This window comes from Arachis duranensis, chromosome 7, assembly GCF_000817695.3.
Source record: "Arachis duranensis cultivar V14167 chromosome 7, aradu.V14167.gnm2.J7QH, whole genome shotgun sequence".
Classification (NCBI taxonomy): Eukaryota; Viridiplantae; Streptophyta; class Magnoliopsida; order Fabales; family Fabaceae; genus Arachis; species Arachis duranensis.
In genome coordinates, this window is record NC_029778.3 from 8,591,006 (window position 1) to 8,613,456 (window position 22,451).

At 30.0% G+C, this 22,451-nt stretch overlaps 3 protein-coding genes across 3 annotated transcripts; 1 reads left to right on the forward strand and 2 right to left on the reverse strand.

The window, feature by feature from the left end:
• Positions 1 to 412: 412 nt before the first annotated feature.
• LOC107496992 (amino acid transporter AVT6C) lies at positions 413 to 3,232 on the reverse strand. The gene is made up of 5 exons (XM_016118328.3): positions 2,778 to 3,232; positions 2,203 to 2,355; positions 1,894 to 2,097; positions 1,334 to 1,802; positions 413 to 777 (listed from the first exon to the last, which is right to left on the reverse strand). Exons 1-5 carry the CDS (start codon positions 3,142 to 3,144, stop codon positions 648 to 650), a joined length of 1,323 nt encoding a protein of 440 aa, XP_015973814.1. The 5' UTR covers positions 3,145 to 3,232; the 3' UTR covers positions 413 to 647.
• Positions 3,233 to 6,873: 3,641 nt separating this feature from the next.
• Positions 6,874 to 10,212, reverse strand: LOC107496987 (amino acid transporter AVT6C). Its single transcript, XM_016118323.3, has 5 exons — positions 9,714 to 10,212; positions 8,446 to 8,598; positions 8,145 to 8,345; positions 7,537 to 8,020; positions 6,874 to 7,217 (listed from the first exon to the last, which is right to left on the reverse strand). The coding sequence occupies exons 1-5, from the start codon at positions 10,099 to 10,101 to the stop codon at positions 7,109 to 7,111; spliced, it is 1,335 nt and encodes a 444-aa protein (XP_015973809.1). The 5' UTR covers positions 10,102 to 10,212; the 3' UTR covers positions 6,874 to 7,108.
• Positions 10,213 to 12,677: 2,465 nt separating this feature from the next.
• On the forward strand, positions 12,678 to 20,580 carry LOC107496936 (alpha-soluble NSF attachment protein 2-like). Its single transcript, XM_016118257.3, has 9 exons — positions 12,678 to 12,876; positions 13,714 to 13,763; positions 13,872 to 13,944; positions 19,056 to 19,135; positions 19,293 to 19,444; positions 19,611 to 19,770; positions 20,010 to 20,057; positions 20,192 to 20,272; positions 20,381 to 20,580. Exons 1-9 carry the CDS (start codon positions 12,732 to 12,734, stop codon positions 20,459 to 20,461), a joined length of 870 nt encoding a protein of 289 aa, XP_015973743.1. The 5' UTR covers positions 12,678 to 12,731; the 3' UTR covers positions 20,462 to 20,580.
• Positions 20,581 to 22,451: the final 1,871 nt, after the last annotated feature.

Below are 22,451 nucleotides of genomic sequence, written 5' to 3' on the forward strand. Positions count from 1 at the left end.
GCGAAGAAAAAGAAGAAAGAAAAAGGATTCGAGAGTGAGCTTTCTTTATAAGCACTACGTAATTTCGTTGTTCGTTAAAGAAGAAAAAGAGAGCGAGTGTGAGGGTTTTTAATTTTAACAACTTGTTAACTTGGTTAATAAAAAAAAGTTGTACACCTAACATTTTTGTAAATTAAATAATTCATGAAATTATGGACCGAATGATAATAATACAAAATACAAGATATATCAATAGAGGTACGGCTGCAAGATCTGTTTAAATAATTATTAATTAAGAGTTAAACAATAATACATGTTATAATTAATAAGACTCCACATCTTTTAGATTTTGATTGGGAATGTGAACATATATATATACTTGGGGATTGCATAATATTGTAATCAAAATTTGCAACAAAAAAAGATCAAAAGGTACAACAAATGGAACCTTCCATCTCTCATATTATATTAGTCTTCTTGATAATTTACATTCTTCCATTATATATTATAGATGGCTCTATATGAAATTTGTACAAACAAATAAAAATGCCATCCAAGAACAAACTCAAGAAGCACAAGCACCTCAATTCTAGAATATAATTCTCTCACCACCTCAACCTCTTTTCTAATCAAAATTAATTTTTACAAATGAGGGAAGAAAATGACATTCATGAACTACTGCTACCGAAATAATTGCATATGTTGGTGGAGATGGCAATCACACTTGTTACTGCAGCTACTATAACCATAATTAGTGCTATCATTTTGTCCCTCTTTGTTGCTATACCAGGAGCATCTCTGTAATTGTTAAAAAAGGGAAAAAGAAATTAGACAATCCTAGTTTGTAAAAGTTAGACAACCCTAATCTGTCACGGTTATTTTTTGGCAGATATTTTCGATCAACATATTAAGATATAATCAAGAATACAAACATATTTGAAAACTAAGACAGATACAAAAATAATACATTTTGTTTTAAAACAAGTAATCTAATTTTTAAATAAAAAAGAAAAATATAAAAATGTTCTTGAATGTTTTATTGCTTATTCAATATATTTATATTAAAAAATACTATATACACACATAAAAATTCAGATATCGAATTAATTACAACCTATATTTATTAAAATTTACTTACATAAGTCAATTCAATTTTTGTATTTTTTTTTTCAGAATTAGAAACATAAATAAGTAAAATTTATTTGTTGAACAGTCCCATTAAACGATGGCTAAAATTAAAAGAAAAAACTAATGCCCCAAGAGTTTCTCTTTGTATAAATGATTATAAACATATATAATATGATTGATTTATATTTCTGACTTAAAACACTTGGAGCGGGTATAAATAAAGTACCTTAAAACAATTGAAGCAGGGAAGATGAAGGCAAGGCAGACAGCAGAAGTTGATCCAAGAAATTGAAAGAAGTACCAAATATCTGGAAGTGCTATAGCAAAAACATAGCTAGACACCAACAATGCGAGAGTAATGGTAAGAAATCTCTTGTTGTCTGTGGAAAGAAGAGGCTTCTTGGGGAACAGGAACTCATCAATGTTGGCTCTCAATGAGAAGTTGAGCAAAGGGAACACCAACATCACATGGAAAGCATAGCTCAAACGGACCAATGTGTTAAGCAATGAACCAACAGCAGAACCAGTAGCATTCTGATCAAAGTTTATGAGAATGTCTGATTCTATTGAATCTCCAAACAACAGGTACCCAAATAGCCCTATTGCAAAGTATATTCCGGCACACAGCAACAATGCTATTCTAACCGCTTTCGTCATGTCTGATGGCTTCTCAAGCTCAAAACCAATTGGATGCACTGCAAAACATGGATCAATCTTAGCAAAATAGTAATGTTATGGCCAAGAGTATCTTTCAATGAAGAGTTTGGTTGATAGAAAGATGAGTACCATTGAAATGGAAAGTGTAGGCTGTGACAATGACAGGAACAGCTGTGAAGAGATCAAAGAAAGAAGTATTTTGATCCAATTGAGGAAAAAATCTAGGCGTTTGTGTGTGTCCTTGCACAATAGCAATAATAGCCATAACCGAACATATTCCAACAAATGCCACAGCAAGAAACGTTGATATTGCAGAGCTGAATTTCAACGACTCTGCCAAAAGAAACCAAAATATAAGCCGTGAATATGTATTGTGTTAAATAATTTATTTAAATATATTAAATTATATATCTAACCATTATGAACTGTGATATTTACCTACGCGACGGAACATGACCAAGGGAAGCATAACAAAAATCAAGACAATAAGGAGTGCAAATTCACGAGAATTCCACCATTGAATTCCAAACCATTGCTGCAAGATTCCCAAGTGTACTTCTCCTTCTCCTTGCTTCCCAGAAACAACATCACCTGTTCACTCAAAAAATTACGTTATTAAACCCGGACAATAATTTAAAATAAAAGAAACTAAAATTCTAATATTTTTAATTTAAACAAAAAACAAGATTGATAAATATACACTAAAATCAATCACCAAAATTAATTATTAATATAAAAAATAAAAAGTATATTAAAAATAAATTATTCGAATATATATTTATTTATACATAAAATAAGTGGTTAATTTTAATATATAAATAGTATTTAAAAAAAACTAAATTTACAAATTTTTGGTCAACTTAAATTCTCACACATTTATAGATTTTTCCCCTTAAATTAGCTAAAATATTCTCCGGCTCGAATTCATAACAACTAATAAGGAAATTAATTTAAGTAAGCTTATTTGATTACTTGAGAAAAGAAAATCAAAACAAATAAAGAAACATGCTTACCGATAATAATTAGGTACATAATTAAGCATCCAAGGTTAGTGATTATAACACCAACTTGTGCAGCAACTGCTCCTAACGAACCAAACGCCTCCCTCATCACGCCGGCATACGTCGTCGTTTCCCCGGAATGCGTGAACCTCATCAGAAACTCCACTGATATCTCCGCCAGAATCGCCGTTACAAATATCATCAAGAACGCCGGAACTACTCCCAGCACCTTCATCGTCGCCGGAACTGACATAATTCCCGCGCCAATTACGCTCGTCGCCACGTTGAACACGGCACCGGATACCGTCGCCGGAGGCACCTCCGCCACCAGCTTAGTAGCTGGCAAGAGTGGGACGCGTGCTCCGGCCACCGGGGACATTTTCACGGAAAATATGTCACCGGAAGAGGAATAAGAGAGAAGAAGAAAGGAAGCAGCAGAAGCAGCTTTATTTTGCAGAAATTATTATTATTAACGTACAAAACCAGTGTTGGTTTTTATAGGCACGTGAGATGAATGATTGGGGTGTTTGGATTACCAATAATACCCTCAGAATGTGCACGTGCTAAACGTGAAGGTGTTATGGGGGAGAGGGGTAGGATTGTAATTCCAATGAGGAGGTTCTGCGTGGTGCTTTTTGTTTGGTTAGTATAATATGCGATTGTGTGAGAGACAGGTTGGAATGGTGAATGGGGACGCGCAATGAATGTGGACGGAAAAGTGGTTGATGTGAATGTTATACCCTTTTCCAGTTTTCCTCTTACTATTCGGCTTTTGGCTTATAAGATGATGTTCAACGTTTCTGTTTGTCATGGCTATTTCTGTCAATGTATATGTGTAAGTGTAACTCTGTATAATTAATTTCGATGGCGACCTGCCCTTCTATTTTATAGTTAGACTTACAGAAGTAATTTTTAGTATTTTTATTATTATTTAATTAATATAAATATTAAATTATATTTTAAAAAATTCATAATCATCATAATATTTGTATAAAATTAAAAAAATTAATATAAAATAGAGAGAATGTATTATTCATGTAAGATAAATTCGATTCAAAATTTAAATTTTGGAGATGAATCAAGTGAGTTTGTATTATTATCAATTACATTAAATTTTTAGTTTTTTACAATATTTTTTATTTTGTCATACTAAAAATTAATTTACAGTCGATCAAAGTTTTATTTAAACATTTTTTTTTAAATAATGAGTTACTATATAGATAAAGTAAAATTTAAATCATCTAATATTTATTTACGTAGACAAGTAAATTAACTTTTTGATTAAACCAAATTAATTCTAAACACGTAATTTTATATAATGGCTAATTTTTAATATCTATATAACATAATTAATTTCTAAATCTCTTTCCACCTAGTTCCATCATTCATCAACAATCATCCCACCACCTCTAGCTACTTCCTTCCCCTTTTAGGATTCCAGCACTGCACTCTTTATTTATGTTAACTATTGCATTAGTAATAATGCTAAGAGATATAAGGTATCTATTCTAAACCTTTAGAAAAAAAAGGTAACAACAATTTTACCTATGAAATTTGTCTTTTAATTCCTCGTCTAATATGAAATGGGTTAATAGTCAAATTAGTTCCTGAAAGATAAGATATTATTTAAATTCGTTTCTAAAATTTTTTTTCAATTAAATTGGTCCTTTAAAAATTACGAATTAATCGTATCTGTCTTTCACTTACTCCACTCACAATTTTCATCAACTATTGATGATGTAAAATGTTAACTGATTACATACACGACACATAATATGTTCAATTAGACATTGACTAAATATATTTACGAAAATCTATCAATTTAGTCACTAGATCATATTAGAAATAAAATTTTTATAATTGAAAAAAATGACTAAATTAATAAACTTTTATAAACATATTTGGTCAATATATATCTAATTAGACATATCAGATATTATATATGTTATCAATTAACGTTTTATAATATCAATCTTTGAAAAAAATTGTTAATGGAGTGACCTAAGAACAAATACGATTAATTCGCAATCTTTAAAAGACCAATTTAATTGAAAAAATCTTTCAAAAATAAATTTGAAAAATGTCTTATCTTTCAGAGACTAATTTGACTATTAACTTAATATGAAATTCACGCTGATAAAAATAAGATGTATGCTATGGTGCCTATATACACTTGCCTAACTTACTAAAAAGAGATAAAAATTAATATTTAAATTAAAAAATATAAAAATAAATAATTTTTTAATATTTAAAACTTACTACAAAAAGCAACTTGGACAATTTAGGCACCAAAATTAAAGGTATGGGAGAATTGGCCTAAAAATAAAACCACGATTCTCATTCTTTACATCAACCTCAACCCAAAACACCAAAAAACAAAAAATGATGATCAAACCTCATTGGTGCCTTCTGTCTATCATTTTATAAACACCTCCCTTCCCCACTTATTTATGTCAAGTTACATCACACAGATCGATCTAGCATACCAGTAATTCATTTAATCGAAAACGCCTTTGCTTGCATTATTAGAATATTGAAATAATGGCCCCATTAAAGTGTATTGAACATGCACGTTATAGTGACATGGGAAGCAGGTAGCTACCACCACCACTAAAATTAAAAAGCAAAAACAAATTCAAAACTCAAGAATGCGTGGTTTTTATCTAGAGCAATAATGCAATATCTTGCTCTCTACCATCGGCAGTAGTTTTGTTATACGTAATATTGTTTGTTTAATTTGTTAATATTTTTGCTTTTCTAACTCAAATATCTTAAAGTATTTAAGTTTAAATTCATACTTAATTATAATAATATATAATATATTGGATTAATAGATAAAATAGACTTAAATAATTGAGCTTCTTAAATTTTGACTAATTGAAACACCCAATTAAATAAACACAAAATCACAAGACCTTTTAAAATTTAAATTCTTAATTTTGCAAACTTTTTTTTTTTCAGAAATTCTAGCGGCCAACAGATTTTAGTAATTATTTGACCAACACAAATACTAAATTATCTTCGATAAATAAATTTTATTAATTTATGTGTGTAATAAAAAATATAGGTATAAATTATATTGACTCATGTACAAACTCTATAAATATAGGTACAAATTATATGTTTCTTATATGGAAACACGGACAAATATGGGTATATACTATTGTTTGGCCAAGTTTTATGCCTAAAATGATAATATTTAGTAGTATTACTATTACTATTTACTGCTTTTCGGCTTTTCCTTATCTACTTAACTTAGTATTACTTTATTCTTTATGAGTTTTTATTGAATTTTTTTTACTAAACAAAGATTTCAAATATTCAATAATTATTATAGTTTTTAGTATTTATGATTCGAACTATTATTTTTTAAATATTTTTGTAGTTTATATATTTCAAATTTTTTACAACTATAATAATGAAAAATTAAAAAATTAGTACTCTTTTAAAAGGAAGGCTAATACACTAAAAGGAGAAAAATATAAATTCAATAATATCAACTCTTCAGTTGATACTGATAGTTCTACAACTCTAATAATTAAAAAAATGAGATATAACTTTTAAAAATTCAAAGAATCAAATTTAATAATAAATTTGATTTTAATTATTTGCAATGAGATTTCAAAAAATAATTTGAAATTTTATAATAACATCCTAAATGAGGTTAGACAAAATTATTTTAAGTGAAACCTATACTAAAATTATTTAGACAATTATTCTTTATCTGTCATAATTTTTTTGCCCACCCTAAAATTATGTTCAAGCTCTGTCAGTGCTCTCTACCATTTATAAAACCCATAATAGAAATATTATATTCTTAACCTCATAAATATAGATTTCACACACTAAACATATTTTCCTGGTAATTAAATTATAGAAAATTAAAATGAAAAATGAAGATTGTATATTTATGATAACATGTGTTAAAGATGTAATAATTTATCTCTTGTTAATTTACATTTTTTAAATAAATAATTTTATAATATGGTATTAAAACTTTTATAATTGAAAAATCTAAAATTTTATCTTTATTACATTCAAAATAAAAAGGTCATTTAGTATAAGATAGATTAAAAAAAAATAATAAGCAAAAAATAAAGACAAAATATGAGACATAAAATAATTATTAAAGCTTTTATTCATACACTGAACTTACAAATGCAAATAATTTTATTAAAAAAATTGGAATAATATTGATCACCGAATATAAGAAAAACACTCAAATGACCAAAGGGGGAAAATAAGAAGTTATATACATGTTGATTGCCTCTTAGATCCATAATATGAGAGAGAGAAAAAAGGAACTAAAAGAAAAAAGACACAGTTCATTAATGTCAAGATGGTCAACCATACAAGTTGGTCCATATAGCAATTCCACTGGTCCCTACAGCCAAAACTATCACTACTATTGCCATCACTTGATCTTTTGTCTTTGATATGCCATGCGTATCCCTGTTTCATCAAAATTAGGAGAGAAAAATTCATATATATCATATAATTGGCATAAACATTAGTATATATTAGAAGAAAAACTCTTAGGAGCTAATAACAAATAAATTTTATTAATTTATATGTGTAGATTCTGAAAAATGTGAATGCAAACTATATTGATTCATGTGTACAAAATTCCAGTAAATATAAATGTAAAGTGTAAACTATATGCTTCTTGTGTGCAAAACCCATGTAAATATGAGTGCAAATTATTACTGGCAATATTTGCTGGCAATATTTGCTGGTCATGTAACATTGTTCATATTAGAAAATGACATACCTTAGAATGATTGAGGCAGGGAAAATGAATGAGAGGCAAACAATGGTAGTAGAGCCCAAGAACTGAAAGAAATACCAAATGTTTGGAATTGCCACTGCCACCAAATATGTGAATGCTAGCAATCCAAGAGTTAATGACACAAATCTTGGTGTGTCTAATGCAAGAGGAGGCCTATTGTTATTATCACGATTTGAGAATGCAATAAGTTCATCAATGTTGGCCCTCAAGGAATAATTCATGATGGGGAATACAAGGGCAAGGTGGAGTGCATAGCTTAACCTAACTATGTCATTGAGCAATCTACCACCACTTGTGTTGGAGTTTTGGTCAAAGTTGACTAACATATCTGCCATGATTGAGTCTCCAAACAACAGGTAACCAAAGAAGCCAATTGCAAAGTATATGCCTACACATATCATCAATGCTATCCTCACTGCCAAATTCATGTCCCCTGGTTTTCCTAGCTCTGCTCTAATTGGATGAACTGCACCACCAAATATCATACAATTGTATATATTCAATATTCTTAAACTTGATGATTTAATTTCTTGGAGAAAAAAAGTTAAAAAAATGGATGATTTAATGATGAAATTAAAGTAGTTACTAACCATTGACATGAAATCCAAAACCAGTGACAAAGACAGGGACAGTGGTGAAAAGATCAAGGACAGTGACTTGAGAGAAATCAGGAAGTAACCTCAGTGGCTGAGTTTTGCCGCACCACAATGCATAAAAAGCCATGGAAGAGCATATTGCAACAAACACCAATGCTAGTAGGATTGATATTGCTGAACTATACCTTAATGAATCTTTTTCCACATCAACACAAAACAACATCATATGCTTAATTAGTTAATCAACCAAACTTGTTTCATTTTTCAATTTGAATAGGAATTAAAAATGACTTACCAACACGGCGTAACATAACAAGTGGGAGCATTATGAAAAGAGCAACTAGAAGAAGAGCAAAAGCGCGCGAGGTCCACCAGTGGATCCCAAACCATTCTTGAAGGATGCCCAAATGTGTGCTTCCTTTCGATTCATTTCCACACAGCACGTCTCCTACAAAACCATGCCCACTCAACTCAATCTTTCATTTTTCTGTTTCGACATTTTGAGGCTAATGATTTAGTGAAAACTTACGTGCAGTTGTCTTTATGTGAAGTTAATATTTAAAAATTGTTAGATAATCTGACAAATTTTACTAAATTATCATCTAATAATTCTCAATTATCAGGTTCAATGAAAACAACTGCACGTAAGTCTTCACCTTACGCTTTTGTTTAGTATAGGAAAGAAATTACTCAATCTATCTATCAAAACACATTCAGAAGGAAGAAGGTTTTACATGGTATGTTTCGATGCCTTATCCAATTGTAGGATTCTACATTTCACCACCAATGGACTCAAGGCCTTTGTTAGGACATCGATTTTCTAATACTATCTATAAAGTCCTATATCAATTAGAGAAGAAAATGCAGCATGTTTTATAAAAATGTAGATACTCTTTTTTGAGTGTGTTTTAATAAGTTAAGTGGTTTCGTTCATCTTTGGCTAATTATTTTTGGTTACCAAATATTTTCGTAAAGAGTCAAAACGGATAATATCTTTAAACAGGTGAACTAGACTATTACACATGCATACACAGTTCTACCAATTTTTTCTATTATATTTTTACTTCAGTAACTGTTTTAATACTTTTGTCCTATGATTATTACTAAATATAGTCTAAGAGTGAACTAAATATAAATGCATATTTGTACAGCAGCTGAAATTTTGATTACATAGTACTCTGAACTATAACAAGATTGGCCCATAACAAGTTTGGCCCCACATACAATCTACCAAAAACTCAGTAATGCAACATTCATTGTTTCATACCATACCGCAATTAATACCATCTATCAATCTCTGATATGTATTAATTGCAGCTTAATCTCACCAAACCATTAGGCCAACCAAGTAATTAATTTTTATAGACTATCATAAAAATCTATTCCAGCTTTTCCTTATCCGTTATCCCAAATTTGCTTAAAATAGGAAATAAAAAAAAAAGAGACAAAATTGGAAAAATCCATATTTAGCCTATAGAAAAAGGAACAAGAGGAGAAAATTGAATAGAAATTGTTGATGAATGATGATTAATTAATTAAGAAAGAAAGTAAAGAAGAACTGACCGAGAATAATGAAGTAAATGATAAGAACACCAAGGTTTGTTATGATGACACAAATCTTGACGGCAAGGGAGCCGAATGAGCCAAATGATTCACCAACCATGGAAGCATATGTAAGAGATTTTCCATGTGCGGTGTACCTTAACATAAACTCCACGGTGACATCGGTTACCAACGCCACAAAAACAATAAGAATGAAGCCAGGGAGTATGCCCAGAACCTTGATGGTTGCCGGAATCGACATGATTCCGGCACCGATCATGGTGGTTGAGATGTTGAAGACTGCCCCGGAAATGGACCCATGTTGTTGAGAATCTTCCTGGGAGTCGTCGAGGAGAGGGACATTAACTTGGGTGGCGGTTGTGGTTATTGTGTTGGGTTCCAATTTCATTGTGGATTCAATGTTGACAGAGAATTCTGAATTCTCATCTTTATCTCTTCTTCTTCTTCTTCTTCCACGTTGTCTGTCCTATCTTAGTTTCTTAGTTGTCAATTATTGGGCACGCCAATCTCATGCTCCCTTCATAGAATAAAAACCCACATGTTAATTTTTTTTTAATTATATAAGACCATCAAAAATTATTATTTTTAGTTATTAATTAATTATAAGTATTTAAAAAGTATAAATTTTGTTCAAATAAAAAAATATTAAAATATATTATTAGATTATTAAAATAAAAAATTAGATTAATAATTAAAAATAATAAAAAAACAATAAATTTTAATAATTATTTAATATTTTTTTAAATAATAAATTGAGAAATGATACATCATTTTTTGTTTGCTCAATATACAAAGACAACGCTTTACTATTTATTTTAGGGGGAAGAATATAGTAAATGTCCCTAAAATTTATCCAAAATTTTATTTTTAATTTATAAATTTAAAATATTTCAGTTTTGTCTCGAATAATTTTAAAAAAATTTAGTAGTGCCAGTGTGTTTTTTCAACTATACTAAAAAATACTTAAAAATTAGTAATTCGTATAAAATATATATTAAAAAGGATTAATTATTTTGTTAGTTCTTATAGTTTTGCAAAATTTTTAATTAGGTTCTTATACTTTTTTTCTTTCAATTTGATCTTTGCACCAATTCTTTTTTTTTTAATTAGGTCCTTCTTAATAGTAATTGATTTCATTGTATAAGGATTCAAGTAAAAAAATTTGGTGTAAGAACCCAAATAAATGAAAAAAAAATATAAGGACCTAATAAAAAAAATTATGCAAAAACTTAATTAAAAAAAATATAAAGTCCTAATTAACAATTTCACAAAATTATAGAGATCAATAAAATAATTAAACCTATTAAAAATTTATAAAGCAAAATATCAATTTAATATTCATAAGATTAGACGTATTCATAAGATTAAACATGTCAAATTTATTCTTAACTCATCATCGTATAGTTGACATTAAACCATGATTTTGACATTAAACATGATTTTGATTGAGTTGGTTAGTTCACCAAAAAAATAATTAGTAATGAGCTGCTCAAAAAAAAAAAATCGATTGAAAAATAAGTTAATCAGTCAAACTCATATAATTTTAACGGTTAATTCATTTAAAATAATAAATAATAAAAAAATATTTTTTATAAAAAAATATATTTCATACAAAAATATATTTTTTTATATTCAATTTAATTTGGATTAAACTTTAATTAAATTTTTAAATTCTTAAATCTCTAATTTTTTGGTTCACTAACCGATTAGATTCTCAGAATTTTGTATTAAACACACCGTCCATTTAGGCCAGCTTAGAAATCTTTGGCAGTATTTTAAGATCGAATCTGGTCATTCCTCATATCTTTCTACATTCAAACATAAATCTTCCACAAGCCAAACCAGATCACGTTTTCCCATCTACTTGCTTAAAACGGGAAAAAATCTTTTTGTAATTTTAAAATGTTATTAAAAATTAAAGTAATATTTTTTATTATTTAAAAAATACTTCTTAATTATTTGAAGGATTTAACTAACTTACGTATTAAGAGGATAAGTTAAACATACTATAAAATAAAGTATTTTATAAAAAATATTATAAAGATTAATTTTTTTATATTTTCAATGTATTGAATGCACTAAAAGCATTAAAAAGTTATTATTATTATATTCTTAAAAAATAATACTACACATTAAGTATTTCTGTTAACTAAATAACTAAGTTAGTTTAATATAAAAAAATTAATTATAAATAATATTATCTAAATTTTATTATTTAACTTAATTAAATTTGATTCATAAAAAAGAACTTGGATATATAAGATCATTTATTTTTAAAATGTGTCCTAAATTAGTTAAATTCTAATTATAATTACTGTACTTGATTTGGACTTAAATTGAAGTACCTACTGACCTATATATGTGAGTAGTGTTTAGTGTATGTAACTATGTAAGTACATAATAACAAAAAATATTATAAAAATATAAAAAAATATAATTTTAATTTTAATAATAATTTTTAAGTGTNATTAGATTCATCTATTTAACTCACTGTTCGGGTAATAAATAATTAAATTAGAAAAGCTAACTTTGTTGATCTAAAAATATATTATTAGATATTTTTATAAAATAAATTTTACACTGATTTTTTAATTAAAAAAAATCCTTTGTTTTTTCGTTGTTTTATCAAATTGGGAGAATAGGGAACCAAAAAAGTAGGACCTATAGTTAAGTGGATCAGCCAATTAAAATGGACAGAAAAAAGCCCAATAAGAATCCTAAAACCCAAAAATTGAAGCCCTCCTTAAAAAAGAAGAAGAAAAAGTTTGACACTTGTTCGCTTAAGAGGAAAGGGGCAAATAAAAAAAAAGCATATTACCAAAAAACTAAAAAAGAAGCAAACTTGTTTTCTGTTGCATCGTTTTTTATTTTTGAATTTTTTGATCTGGTGCTGAATAGTATCAACCTGTAATAACACGCCTCCGTTCATTTTCTTCATAATCTTTCATCAACATTCTTCATGTATGAATTAACATAAAAATCAATCAAAATCGATTTCAGAAAATCTAATCGATAGCAATGGGGGATAATTTGGAAAAAGGGCAGGATTACGAACAGAAAGCAGAGAAGAAGCTCGGTGGTTGGGGATTGTTTGGTTCCAAATTCGACGATGCTGCAGACCTATTCGAAAGAGCCGCTAATTGCTACAAGCTCGCAAAATCTTGTATGTTATGTGTCAATTTAATCTCAATTCATTTCTTTCTTTCTCTATTTCTTCATTGCATTCAATTTTAGAAACCATTATATATTTGCATGTTCTTGTTCTTATTGCATGAGGTTAATTATTGGTTTGTGTTTGCATGGAATTGTTAGAATGTTCGTGATTGATGCCATTATTAAGATTTAAGATTGTCAATATCCCTGGTTGGGTTGGATTATTTTTCTTCATTGCATTCAATTTTAGGAACCATGGAATTTGCATGTTCTTGTTCTTGTTCTTAGTTGTACGAGGTTAATTATTGGTTTGTGCTTGCATGGAACTGTTAGAATGTTTGACATTGGTACCATTATTAAGATTTAAGATTGTCAATATTCCTGATAATAATAATAATAATAATGTACATTAACTACTTGAAATAAATTCAAGACTAAGTTTAAAATATCAATTTAATAGTTGTCAACAATATTGTATATATGCATACTCAAAATAAGTTCATCATATGAGTACAATTTGGTGGCCAAATTAAAAGTAATAGTACCTGTATTTGTATGCATGTAGGTGGTTTAACCATGTGATGGAATTTAATTTTCATCTTTTTGTTTTATGTTCTTTGGATTTTAGCTCTTTTTTTTTTTTTAATTTTGGATTGAAAATGATCATTTCTTTTTCTTCATATTCTTTTCGTTTTTGGGTTAGTGATCATTTAATTGATAATATTGCATAGCATGAATGTATGATCAATGATGGCTCCTTTTGTTGATTTTGGTGGATGTAATTGTATATCAAAATGGTTGAGTATGCTTTGATGCTAAGGTTGTTTGGTTATGGTGACATTTTCAGGGGATAAAGCAGGAGCCACCTATGTGAAGTTGGCAAATTGCCATATCAAGGTAAATGATTCTATTTTTTTCGTCATTCTAATTTTAGTTTTGGAGCTTGATTTGTTCAGATGTACATGTGTTGAGTTTCTAATGACAATGTTGTCTCGTGGCCTGTAGTTGGATAGCAAACATGAAGCTGCCGGTGCCTATGTTGATGCAGCACATAGTTACAAAAAAGTTAATATAAGTGGTATGTATGTCTGTATATACATGTGATTACATATTAATTTATGGCTATCTGCACTTAATACTATGTTGAACCATTCACAAATATTGATTTTGGTATGTCTGTGTGCTTATATTACTCGAAAGAAAAGTAAACATTTCTATTGAAATGAACGATAGATGATGGATAAGCATGATTACTTATACTACCAAATTTAATCCAAATCTATGGTTTTCTTCATGGTTAAATATATAGGTTTTTTTGGCTGTTATCTCTTTAGTCTTTATTCAAGCTTTCATGTATAAATATCAAACTTGGCTGCAAATATACAATGCATTTTATCCAAAGTCTGATTTCATGGTTCCACCTCCTTAAATTGGATATTAAAACTTTTGTGTACATGTATGTTGGCAACAATTGAGATCCATCTCCCTGCTTGCTTTCATGGTTGTAAGTATAATATACATATTTAATTGGTCCCAAGATTACTCACTCTCATAAGTAATACTACCATATTTTTAATTTTTCAAACTCACAAACACTCATAATAATAAAGAGAGAATTTCTAACATTTCAAAACATATTTATTTCATTTTTTGGAACACACATAATATACAAAGCACGTATAGTTTTATATAGACTAAACTTCTTAGTAAAATAATAATTTCTTTTTCTTAACAACTAAGACTACATTGGTGATGATCATGAAGCTTGTAGAGCTTGCATGCTTTGTCATCATTCTTTTAATAATCAAATACCTCTCTTGAACATTCTTGGTAATTCTTCAAATTTTCAACATCTTCTAGTAAATAGATGATCATTGTTTTCAACTCAAACTTTGCTTCTTTCCATTCTTTAACCATGTTTCATGAAAATTCTAGTCCATGCAAGTTGATTTAAAAATTTTAATCAACATTGCCTCCCTTAAATCAAACTTGCAGAATTAATCATTCCAAACATCTTCTTTAACTTGTAAAATGACTCGATCTTCAACGGCTTTGTAAATATATCTGCAACTTGGTCTTCAGTGTAACAGTACTCAATCAAAACTTCTTTTTCATTCATCAACTCTTTAATTTTGTGAAATCGAATATCAATATGCTTCGATTTTCCATGGAATACTGGATTTTTGCAAAGTGCAATAGCTAACTTGTTATCGCAAAATATTGTTGTTGGAGTACTTTGTTTCTCGTTTAATTCCTCAAGAATTCTTCATAACCGAACTGTTTGCGTTACACAACTTGCTGCTATATATTATGCTTCTGTTGTAGAGAGTTCCATTACTGGTTGTTTCTTTGACGACCATGAAATTGCACCAGAACCAAGATGAAATACAAATCTTGAAGTACTTTTTCTTGTTTCTATATCTCCGGCACAATCACTATCAATATAGCCAACAAGGTTTATTTCATTAGTATTCTCATAATAAATTTCATCATTTAAAGTACTTTTGATATATCGAATAATTCTTTTTGCCGCTTGCAAATGGTTGGTACAAGGCTCCTCCATAAATCTACTAAACAAACTAACTCCACATATAATATCTGGTCTGGTTGCAGTTAAATACAAAACTTTCTTTAACTTGTAAACTTTATCTTCTTCTCCAAGAACTTCATATCCTACAGGTTGCTCAACGTACACTTCTTCTTCTAAAGTACCATTTAGAAATGCAGACTTAACATCTATTTGATGGATCTTCCACTTATTTTGGGCCGAGAGTGAAATAATCATACGAATAGTGTCTAATCTAACAATAGGAGCAAATACTTCAAAGTAGTCGATACCTAGTTTTTGTTTGTTTTCCTTTGCAACTAATCTTGCTTTGAAACAATCAACTTCACCACTGGATTTGTACTTAGTTTTGTAAATCCACTTTTCTTCCAATCGGCTTCTTATCTGCTGGTAAATCTGTCAACTCCCATGTGTCATTCTTCTTAATGGCATGAATCTCCTTGTCCATTATTTTCTTCCAATTGTTATCTTTAGAGGCTTCTTCAAAGTTCAACGGCTCACAATATGAAAATAGAGAAAAATTTATGCTTTTTTCATCCGACAGATCGTTGTCATTACCAACTTCATAAGCTGCTAATCTAGCAGGTAGTCTCCGCTCTCTTTGAGATCTTCTAGATGATTCTGGTTGTTCAGTTGTGTCAGGTTGCCTTTCTTCTACTTCATCACACGTATTTGGAATTATAGTCAGCTGCTTTTCTGTCTTTGTGTTCCAGTCGCACATGGCTTTCTCGTCAAACGTTATGTCTCATTACTTTCTTTGATTCTGGATTATACAGCTTGTATGCTTTTGAGTCTGTGCTATAGCCGATAAAGATACACTTCTCACCTTGTCATCTAACTTCTTCCTTAATTGATCTGGTACGTGGGCATAAGCAATACACTCAAAGACTCTAAAATGATAGATGGAAGGCCGTTTTCCACTCCAAACTTCCTCTGGAGTTTATAATGAACACTCTTTGTTAGACATCTATTTAAAATATGAACTGCCGTTGTGACTGCTTTTGCCTAAAACTCTTTAGGCATTTGTTTTGACTTGAGCATGCATCTGACCATATCCATGATGATTCTATTTTTTCCTTCAACAACTCCATTTTGTTGAGGAGTATATCTAGTTGTTAGTTGGTGTTAAATTCCGTGTTGCTTAAAGTAATCTGAACAAGCAAGATATTTTGTTCCTCTATCTGTTCTAAGAATTTTGACTTTATAGCCACTTTATTTTTCAACAAACGCCTTGAATGTCTTGAAGGTATCACATGCTTTGGATTTCTGCTTCAAAAAACATATTCATGTATATCTACTAAAATCATCAATAAAAATGATAAAGTACCTACTACCACCGTTGCTTGAAATTTCTACAGAACAGAGATCTGAATATACAATTTCAAGTAATCTTCTGACTCTCCATGACTTTCCTGTAGGGAATAGATCTTTGTGCTTCTTTCCTATTTGACAAATCTCACAAATACAATTGAGAATATGAACCTGTGGTAGTCTAAAAACAAGTCCTTTTCTTGGCAGGTAGTTTAGGCAAAAAAAATGAAAATGCCCAAATCACATGTGCCAGTTATCATCAAGTATCACATAACTCATGCAAGAGGGATTAACATATTGAATTTTTAACGAAAATATTATGTTTGAAATTATCTTTAATTTATCTATGAACCGTCCATTGTTGTCAAATACAGTGCAATATCCACGATACGTTATCATCTTATATCCCTTCTCAGATAATTGTCCCATACTCAGTAAATTGTAATCAAGTTCCGGAGCATAGAAAACATCAGAAATATAACTCAGAGAACCATCCTTCAATCTAATTGGTATGTGCCATTTTCTTTCAATAGGGATCTTTGTACTATTACCAAATTTCAATAATAGTTTAACTGAATCATCTAGTGAAGAAAATAACTCCTTTCTACCAGACATATGATTACTACAGGCATTATTCAAGTACCATATATTTTCATCTTCAGCATATGAATTACTTGTAAAAAATAAAGTTTGAGTACTCGGATCATCATCAATATTTTGATGCTGATTTTCTGCAATGTGTGCTTGATTGTTATTCATTATTTTGAATCTGCAATTTGCTGCTTTGTGTCCATACTTTCCACAATGAAAGCAATTGAAATTGGTTCTTTTTTGATAAAAATTGCCTCGACCTCTTCTTCGGTTGACAGACCTGAAATTTGTTCCACCTCTTCCTTGATTAGGTGGTGTAAAATTATTAGAACTTCCTTGGTTGTAATTGTCACGACCTCTACATCTGAAACTTCCTCTGCCTCTACTTTAAAAATTAAAACCGCAACCTCGTCTTTCTTGTGTACGACTTGATTCTGCAACATTGTTTAAATTCACTCGACTTTTCATGGCTTCCTCGGTTGATTTTTCTGACTTCTCCAGTATTCTACTGATGTGGCTTTTCATGGTTCCTTGCAACTCTGCAATCATCATGGTATCTATATCGTGAGATTCTAGTATCGTAGCCACCACATGGTCATATTTCATCGGCATGGTGCGAAGAATTTTCTCCACCACTTTACTATTGCATATCTTCTCCATAGACTCTCATCTTATTGACAAGATCCGTAACACGAGTAAAATATTGCTCAACAGTTTCTGAGCTAGACATCTCATATCTTTCATATTCCCTTCTGAAAGACTGTAGCTTTGCTTTCTGAGCTTTATCTATGCCTTTATATTACAGCTTCAACGTGTTCCATGCCTCTTTGGTACTTTTGGCATTTGCTATTTTGCCAAACACCATATAATCTACACCTTGATGAAATTGAGATAGCGCCAATTAATCTCTCCTCTGTTAGACAACATCTGCTCTTTCTTGCAAACATAGTTCAATGAAATTTCACAGGTTCTAGGCCTTCAAATGGGTAGACATCAAAGTCTCCCAATAACTATAATCAAGTTTTCCATCTAATTTGGGACCGGACCACACAATATTAAAAGTGGTTCTCATCTAACCAGGCTCTGATACCAAATGTAAATATAATACCCACACTTAATTGGCTCCAAGATCACTCACTCTCATAAGTAACACTACCATATTTTCAATCTCTCAAACTCACCAACACTCATAATAATAAGGAGAGTTTCTAACATTTCAAAACATATTCATTTCATTTTTTGGAACACACATAATACACAAAGCATGTATGGCTTTATATAGACTAAATTTCTTAGTAAAATAATAATTTCTTTTTCTTAACAACTAAGACTACATTGGTGATGATCATGAAGCTTGTAGAACTTGCATGCTTTGTCATCATTCTTTTAATAATCAAATACCTCTCTTGAACATTCTTGGTAATTCTTCAAATTTTCAACATCTTCTAGTAAATAGATGATTATTGTTTTCAATTCAAACTTCGCTTCTTTCAATTCTTTAACCATGTTTCATGAAGATTTTAGTCCGTGCAAGTTGATTTAAAATTTTCAATCAACAATGGTGATTATTTGCATCCTATTTTGCTAAGCTTGATTTTCCCAAGTTAAAATTCTATATGTTGCTAACCATGAACCTTGTGCTAACATGCCATGGCTTGCACTAATATGAAGAAAACGGTGCCATTCAAAAATTCACTTTATTTTTATCTCTCTTAATGCAGAGGCTGTATCTTGCTTAGACCAAGCTGTAAATCTTTTCTGTGAAATTGGAAGAATCACTATGGCAGCTAAATATTTGAAGGTATACATTATGTTTTTTATTTTTGGTTACATATGATATTTTATTTATTTATTTTGTGTATGAATATTTTTTTATATATGGTATCCCTCTTTTTGGGGGTATTCTTTTTGGAACCCTTATGAACATCTCACACTAGTTTTTACTGATTTACACACAGGAAATTGCGGAGTTGTATGAATCTGAACAGAACATTGAGCAGGCCATTGCTTACTATGAAAAGTCTGCTGACTTTTATGAAAATGAAGAAGGGACAACTTCTGCAAACCAGTGCAAGGCAAAAGTTGCTCAATTTGCTTCTCAACTAGAACAGTGAGTTTTTTTTAATTCAAATATTTTTTTTTTCTTTTCGGTTATTCAGTCCATAGTTGCATTTTGTTTCGTTTATAGGAGGTTGCAATTACTTTTTAGAAAGTTACTTTATTTTAGCCTTCCATTTCAGTTAAAATTTATGCTTGTTCTTATGATAATTCTATAGATACCAGAAGGCAATTGAGATTTACGAAGACATAGCACGCCAATCTCTCAACAATAATTTGCTGAAATATGGAGCTAGAGGGCATCTTCTTAATGCCGGCATTTGCCAACTTTGCAAGGGAGACGTTGTCGCTATCACCAATGCGTTGGAGCGATATCAGGTCTAATATTTTTTAGACTACTTTACTTGAGTCTGGAAAAAGATGAGTGTTAGGGGACCATCAGGTTTTATGATTAGCCATCATTAGTGTTTTTAATGGTGTGAGATTACTCACTTTTCTTTTGTTAGTTAAATGATGACCAAATTTTAATAAAAGTGCTGGCCCTTAGACTTTCTCCTGAAAAAATAGCTTGTTGCGCAATTCTTTTTATGCGACCTTTTTTTTTTTCCTTTTGGCAGGAGATGGATCCAACATTTGGAGGCACACGTGAATATAGACTATTGGCGGTATGTCACCCGTTGTGGAATTTCCTTATTAATTTTTAATTACAAAGTACAATGTATAAGAATCCCAGGACCTTTTAGAATCTTGCTAATCTGTGATCCAGTTGAAGTACTGAAATTTTTGAAAAATTGAGCAGAATATTGCTTCCGCGATGGATGAAGAAGATGTCACAAAATTTACCGAAGTTATCAAGGAATTCGATAGCATGAGCCCTCTGGTAAGCTGTTATCGACTTATATAACCTGCACCTGTTTGGATCATTCCATAAGAGGCTCTAGTCTTTATTTGATGATGAATATTGCATTTATGCATGAATTTTGTGTAGGATTCATTGAAGACAACGCTTCTTTTGAGGGTGAAGGAAAAGCTGAAAGCCAAAGAACTTGAGGAGGATGATCTTACTTAAATTGCACACCTTAGTCTTTTGTGGGTTGGACTCATGTTTGATGATTTGCCTTGTATTTTATACTTGTCGTTCAAGTTTGTTCATCTTACAAATCTAACTTATATATAAAGTGTACTTGTTTCCTGGTTTCAAAGTGGACTTAAATTCAAGAACTAAGTTTATTTTTGAGATTGCGTGAACCTATTATTATCCATAGGGAGATGTTTTAATATTTACATACCATTTAATTTTGAGGCATTTACAATGCAAATTACATTGTTATTCAATCTGACTCATTATTAGTCATTCTTATTCTTTTATTTTGCCATTGTAATTCATGCAAAAAGAAGGTAAATGTCATCATTTTCAACTGTTTTAGTTGGAAAGGTTGATCGAGTGGTCAACCCATTTGTCTGTTTAACCAAATGTTGGGAGGTTCGAATCCTTATTTATGCATGCAACAACTCATTAGTCAGCGACAGACTCTTAAATGAAATTTAGATTTGTAATGGATTAGCCCTTGACTTACCAGATTGGGAATACCTTGGGATACCCAAAAAAAAAAGGTTGGGAGGGTAATATATCAAAATTGGCCTAACCTAAAAATTAGTTACAATTGATAAATGAAGAAAGTTGATATGTGGTTATGTTGGATGAAAAAGAAAGAAGTGTATTAAGTTTATAGTTCCTTGGCCCTTTTTTTCCTTCCTTTTTTCTGGTTGCTGATAATTATAGTTTATTAGTAATCATTAATGTGGCGAATTTAAGACACCAAAAGTGTATCGTCTTAAAAAAAAATGCTTGCTCACTCTTTAATTTAAAATTCCTAAACTACAGAGAAAGACATGTCATTGCATGATCTGTTAAGTGTATCGCATTCAAGCTCCTGTCAGCTAACATAAAATATGATAAAGTTGACCCAATAATAAAATTAATGCCATACAAGAGATGTTATACTTTTCAAAAGGATATATTAATATTGGTAAAGTTTATAGGTAACTGGTCAAGTATTTTTTTTATTTAAATTAGAGAGTAAATTATTTTTTTATACATTATGATGGTATAAAAAAATATTATTTGTACATTAAAATTAATTATTATGTATTTATATATAAATATATGTATAATTTAATTTATTTTTAGTGTGTATTTTATATTTTAATGTGTATTTTATATTATAACTGATTTTAGTATTGATTTTAATATATATCTAATATGATTGTATTGTATAGTAACGTAGCCAAATAAATATATAATTATTTTGCACATTTGTAATACAAAAATTAATTACTCATTTAACTAATTTAATATATAGTTAAAGTTTGGATAAATTAAGCTTTTGGAGTATATATTAAATGTGCTTTAGGATTAAATAAACATTTTTCAAGTTTTATATTCCATGAAAATAGAAATGATGGAATATATTAATTATCTAGAATTGAAATTATATATGATATGGATTTTCGGATTTTGGATTTTTGGCATCTGAACCGTGGCACCTTTATAATATTTATTATCTTCTAAATCAGTTTTTGTAAGGTAATATTTTTTTTTATAATCCAGATGTGCAAGCAGGTTTAGAGGTAGGATGATTTTGGTTTAGTGCAACATCAAAGGTTTATGATTTTCGTAGTGGTTATTTGTGACTTAATAAGAAGAAATTTGTTTGGAGGACCAGAGAAATTGGCTTTGGTTTTGGCATCAGTTTATTTCGGTAAAACATAAATTCTTGGCCTGACTTTGTTTTAGGGAGGCTTTGCCCACTACTACTTTTCATTTCAGGAAGGACATCTCACTGACGGATAGTTGTCTACAATATTTTTTTTGGTCAGGAATCAGTTGTTCATTGTATTTAGGATTGTCTGAAAGCTCAACTAGTTTGGCAAGTTTTGGAAATTTTTGATCAACCTTTGAATTTGATGAACTGGTTGTTGCTTCATAGTAAAAAATGTCCTTTTAGATTCTTTTTTGGTCTATGGTGGATTTGGCGTTTCAGAAATAATGAGATCTT